A 6,220-nucleotide genomic window follows, 5' to 3' on the forward strand; every position below is an offset into this window, starting at 1 on the left:
GTGTGGGTGTGAGTTTGGTTAAAAGGTCGAGTAATGAGGTGAAAAGAGAATTAATTATTTATTAGATAATATTAAGTGATCGTAACAACCCGAATTCCCGACCTTGAATTTGGGGGTGTTACAGAACGTAGGGTTCATCATAGCCCTGCTCAGAGCCTTCTTTAGAGATTTCTCCATCATAAGAACTTTCATCACGATATTGAGACATTTTTCCTCCTAGATGCAGATCTTGATTAGCCCATCCTTCTAGCGCCAATTTGTTGACAGAGGAATTTGGTAGCAACAAAGTTTGAGGTTCGTAGCCGGAAACACGATCTGTGACAGTGGTTCTTCATCGAAAAACGTGAATAATAATCGTCAGATTTTATAAACAGTGTTTGGGGTTTTTGATTATTGGTGGCCGAGATTGCTTAGGGTTAGTGGTGGCTCCTTTGTGCTCTCGCTTCTGACCTCAGACAATTTGCCTACGTATCCCTATTTATAGGAAATCAAGCCAACATAGTTCTTGAAAAACAGGAAACCTAATGGGCTTAGATCTCTTGTCCCGAGGCCTAGTAGGAAACCTACTGGAAACTGTCTTCTACTAGCTTTAGGAATGTCCGCCGATGAGGCCTAACCACAAAGGCCCAAGGCTCGTCCCTGGCTTTGAGACTTCACGGATAAGCCATCTCCCTGACCAATGATAACCTTTCGCTACCAGCTGTTTCTCTAATCTTTGAACGCAGGTATAGTCGTGGTTCACCCCAAATATTAGACGCATCCTTGTCCCCCGGATAAGGAGCCCGTACCAGATTACAGGACAAGTGATCGCAAGCTTTTGGGTGCAAAGTGTAGGATACTCCGAAATCTTCCAACGAGAAAACCCGTTGACTACAGAGACAGAACTCCCAAAGCACACACAAGAATTTACCCCACATTCCCAATGAGGACACTCATTGACTACAGGAGAAGGCCTTCCGTCCAGGCATACCCTTGGAGGTCTATGACCACGGACACCGCCTTCCTGTGGTTGCATTACAAGAAGGAGTTCTTCAGTAGTGTACCTGCAACAAATATGTTAGTAATAATCATCTCCTCCTTCCTTGAATCCTCCAGAGAACCCGTCCAAGTAACCATGCTAAAATATCATACAAGTCATCTCTTCTACTTAGGGCGCGCCCTAATATCTTTCACATGTGAGGGACTTGCTCAAAGAATGACTCAAAATATCTTTCTCAACAACAGGGCGCACCTCCTTCATCTCATGAGGGCGCGCCTTTAATATTGGCATGATGCTTTCATCCATCAACGAGATGAGGGAGGCATGCCTTTAACATCGACATGATGTTTTCTTCCATCAACTCTTCATAAACATAGGGCGCACCTACTCTTATTCAAAAGGCATGCCCATCACCTCGGATAGGAAACTTGTCTTATCTTTTTCTTAACTTTAGGCATATATTTCACAATTTTGACCATTTAATCCGATCTTGACCCGAATAATGTTTATACCGATTTTTGGGTATAACATGAACTATAAAAGAGGTGACAGTAAAACATAAAACATCATCTGGAGGCCTACTTTCATTAACATAAAAGGAAGTAAAAGAACAAGCAACTGGCAATTAACAACCAGCAAAGTTAGTTTAGTGCAGTGGTAAAATAAAGTGGTTAGATCCGTAACATATACTAATCATGCGTAACAAGTGTGATAAGGGAAACACTCAGATCCCGACATTAAGCGCCGAGATTCACATAAAAAGTAAGTGTTAGATCTTATCGTGCTTAATAAACGTGATAAACATATTGCAACAGTTATCTATTAAATTACCACAGGACATACCAAGATGAAAATTCTCATACAATTTTTTCAAAAAATAAATTCGTCCTTTTATCATATTTATTAGTTTTTTCTTAATAATCCAGTTTGTAAATTAAAATACTCAAATATTTAATTTCTTTTTACTATAGTTAATGTATCTCTCTTTTCTTATTCTAAAAAATAATCACTATCCATCATCTTTCAACAAGGCGCATAAAACTTCAACTGAAATCCTGACATTTTAAACAGAGCCGGAAACACTAAAACACACCACCACGGAGACGAAGAACAAGGTGAAGCGTGGACTCCTTCTGAATGTTGTAGTCCGCCAAAGTCCTCCCATCTTCCAACTGCTTTCCTGCAAAGATCAATCTCTGCTGATCAGGTGGAATCCCCTCCTTGTCCTGGATCTTCGCCTTCACATTATCGATCGTATCTGAACTTTCAACCTCCAGAGTAATAGTTTTACCAGTCAAAGTCTTGACAAAGATCTGCATCCCTCCTCTGAGACGGAGCACCAAGTGGAGGGTAGATTCCTTCTGTATATTGTAGTCTGCAAGCGTACGACCATCCTCCAACTGCTTACCAGCAAAAATCAGCCTCTGCTGGTCAGGAGGAATACCTTCTTTGTCCTGGATTTTTGCTTTGACATTATCAATGGTGTCCGAGCTCTCCACCTCAAGGGTGATAGTCTTTCCTGTCAATGTCTTCACAAATATCTGCATTCCACCCCTCAACCTTAACACCAAATGCAATGTTGACTCCTTCTGGATGTTGTAATCGGCCAGAGTCCTCCCATCCTCCAGTTGCTTACCAGCAAATATCAACCTTTGCTGATCAGGAGGGATTCCCTCCTTATCTTGAATTTTTGCCTTCACGTTGTCAACTGTATCCGAGCTTTCTACTTCCAAGGTAATCGTCTTTCCGGTAAGAGTCTTGACAAAGATTTGCATGCCACCACGTAGGCGGAGCACCAAGTGCAGGGTTGATTCTTTCTGGATGTTATAGTCAGCAAGGGTGCGACCATCTTCTAGCTGCTTGCCAGCAAAAATTAGCCTCTGCTGGTCTGGGGGAATACCCTCCTTGTCCTGGATCTTAGCTTTGACATTATCAATAGTGTCAGAACTTTCAACTTCTAGGGTTATGGTTTTTCCAGTAAGGGTCTTAACAAAGATCTGCATGCCACCACGTAGACGCAGAACCAAATGAAGGGTGGACTCCTTCTGAATATTGTAATCAGCTAGTGTACGTCCATCCTCGAGCTGTTTGCCAGCAAAGATAAGCCTCTGCTGATCCGGAGGAATACCTTCCTTATCTTGAATCTTAGCTTTGACATTGTCAATCGTGTCAGAGCTTTCCACCTCAAGGGTGATGGTCTTGCCAGTGAGAGTTTTCACAAAGATTTGCATCTGTAATCAAGGGCAAAACGAATAAGAAAATAGGTTCAATAACCTACTGCTAGAATATATACATAAAAACACAAACACGTGTAAAATGAAGCCAAGGAATGATCTATACACACACTGTAGAAATCCATTGACTAGAACTATTTAAAACTCTAATTGTAATATTAAAAAAAATATTGACTAGCAAGGTTCGCTATTAATTACACCCGGTTATCGAAGTTCTGCAATGAAAATCCTACAAATTGAATATTACACAACTACACTAATTACTTTAATTCGCTGCAGTAATTAACCACCGGTGTTTAGAAATAACTACCAGTAATAACTAGTGTAAAATTGGAGAACTGATAAGATAAATTCAATGACAAGATACATTCAATGTCAAGTTACTAACCTAAATCAACATCTGCGCGTAAACTCAATCAACATAATTTTACAGTATAATAACCCTACAATACACACAATTTTAAGGAGAATGCGACACGATTTTACAGTATAAAAACCCTACAATACACACAATTTTACGATAAATTTGATGCCAAGTTAATGTTTATCATCTATATAACCTAAATCCTCATCTTCCTAATCTCAATCAACATTATTATACAGTTTATAAACCTACAATACCCGCAATTAATCCGATAAGTTATCAAAACACATTAATCTAACTAATCACATAATCAAAAAATTAAACATACAAAACACATCAATCTATACATATAAACACATTCACAGATCTCGATTACAATTTACACACAAAAAATAGAACAATACGTACACATATCAATTATATAATTCATCAATTATAATTCATCAATTGATAACAATAAAGATTAAGTATCGTACCTTGAAGATGTGTGGATCGAAAGACGAGAGAGATGTAGAGAATTGTGTGTGTAAAGAAAATTAGGGCTTTTTAGATTAGAGAGAGAATACGATGATCGTGAGAAATTGGGGGAGAAGCGAGTTGTATTTATAGGTGTAGAAGAGGCTGGCTTGACCAATACTAGAAGCTTCTGGGGCTTCACACGTCGGGTTCGCCTAGCCCACAAGTTACGTCTCCTTATTTGCCTGGGACTCAAGATTTGGACCGGAGTTGTACAACATTACTCTTTCCTCTTCCCAAAATATTAATTTTTTTTGAATTTTTTATCGGCATTTTTTAACTTTTTACGCGTATTTTTAAGGTGTATAAAAATCATAAAATGTATAAAGTTATAGTTTCGTATATATATTTTTTAAAATTTCTTTTCTTAAATTAAAATTTAAAATGTATAATTTTATTCAGAAATTTTTTGAAAAATATGTTGTGTAACTATTCTTTTTAATCTTAAATACGCGTAAAGTGTCAAATGTATTTGTATTTTGGGATGAACGGATTAACACCATGTGCTCGTGAGTACACATTAAGCGCGAAAATTTATCAAATTTTCTCATTTTAATTGATGTTTTCTTTGTATATGCAGGGATGTCCACTACCGTTGAAAAGAAGGAATCAATCAAAATGACTTAAACTTATAAATTTTCGCGCTTACACAGTAGAAAATTTGATATTACAATGTATCAAAATGTATCAAAATAAAATAGCATTTGAAATGATTCTTAACAGTTTTAACCTCATAAATTATTGGTCTTTGATCCACATACGTAGTAAGCCACAAAGTGGAAGCCCTTATTTGCAAAATAATTTTTTTGAACTTTATTTTTTTGGTAAGCTGAAATATATTAATAAATGGGGAATTAAAGAAAACATAGCAAAAGGAATGCGATAACAAACCTCATTCATGAACCCTTTACATAAGCATAATACCTAGCATTAAAAATGCCCTGACAGCAGATCAGTGTCAGCTGTTAGGGATTTTCCATCGGGTTGCGGACCCAATTCTTCTTTCCCTAGACCTCCAGTCCCTCCTTCTGCTCCTACAGGTACCTTCTCCCCGATTCCGTATGATATTCACCGGGCGGTGAACAGATCTTTTATTAGAGAGCAAAGCCCAAAGTTGGCCGCCAGCTTGATCGAGTACCAGTTGGACCCTTTCAGGGATCACTATCCCTACACCCGATATCCAGGCCAGAGTGATAACTTAGACTCAGACTGCTGTTGAGTGAGCTAGGTCTATTTACCCTTTTATTAGCTCCGAGTTTAGGGCTATTCAGTACCAGGACCTGGTTAACTGGTTGGTGTTCGAGTTAGGCTCGATTTGGGGCAGTGGCAGTGGTAGTTGCTAGAGCAGAGTTGCAGCAGTGATGGACAGAGCTCAGAGTTGGTTCATCACGAGTTTTGTAATTGTTTTATATGTACATTATGTTGTTGTAGCATGTATTAGGCGGAGGCTGTTATGACAACCAATTTTGTTGTGTACTCAGTTTTATTATCAACGTTGTACTGTAGCTGTTTAGTTGGATATTTGCACTGCTGTTGTATTGTAGTTCCTTTATTCAAAAGTTGTTGTTAGTTTTTATAAAACTTTTGCACTGTTATTATTGTTGTTACTGTTATTGTTGTATTTGTTGCTGGTTTTGTTAAATTTAGCCATGCATCGTGGGTGAACCCCAAGTAAATAAGGATGTGAATATTTTATTATGGCAGCATTCTCCTGACGCATAAAAATGTTGCTACCCGGGGGCAAAATTTTCACATTAAACTTTTTGTTGTGTTTCAGGAGAATGCCGCCCAGGAAGAATATCCCGTCCAATTCCTCTGGTAGAGACTCTGTTGGGGGCTCATCCATGGGTGAATTGCTAGATTTGTTGTGCCAACAGTCTAATTAGATGGCTCAGCAGCAAGAACAATTCCAGCAGCAACAACAAATTTCTGCAAAAGGAGCAACAACATCAGCAATTCATACAACAACAACATCAACAAATCCAACAACAACAGTTGCAGCTTCAGCAACAACACCAACAAAGAGAGCCAAACCAAACCATTAGTTTCAAATCCTTTCAGTCTGTCAAACCCCCAGAGTTTAAGGGCGAAGTAGACCCTGTTGCTGCCAGAATTTGTCTTAAGGAA

The 6,220-nt window shown here is 38.6% G+C and overlaps 1 protein-coding gene across 2 annotated transcripts; it reads right to left on the reverse strand.

Moving 5' to 3' along the window:
* Window positions 1-1,905: 1,905 nt before the first annotated feature.
* On the reverse strand, window positions 1,906-4,252 carry LOC141688922 (polyubiquitin 4-like). Of its 2 annotated transcripts, none has more exons than XM_074493066.1 (2): window positions 4,054-4,252; window positions 1,906-3,210 (listed from the first exon to the last, which is right to left on the reverse strand). In XM_074493066.1, exon 2 carries the CDS (start codon window positions 3,208-3,210, stop codon window positions 2,062-2,064), a length of 1,149 nt encoding a protein of 382 aa, XP_074349167.1. In that variant the 5' UTR covers window positions 4,054-4,252; the 3' UTR covers window positions 1,906-2,061. The 2 variants fall into 2 exon arrangements, with proteins under 2 accessions (XP_074349167.1, XP_074349168.1); XM_074493067.1 differs by lacking the exon at window positions 4,054-4,252 and adding an exon at window positions 3,602-3,885.
* Window positions 4,253-6,220: the final 1,968 nt, after the last annotated feature.

Source organism: Apium graveolens, chromosome 10 (genome assembly GCF_009905375.1).
Source record: "Apium graveolens cultivar Ventura chromosome 10, ASM990537v1, whole genome shotgun sequence".
NCBI lineage: Eukaryota > Viridiplantae > Streptophyta > Magnoliopsida > Apiales > Apiaceae > Apium > Apium graveolens.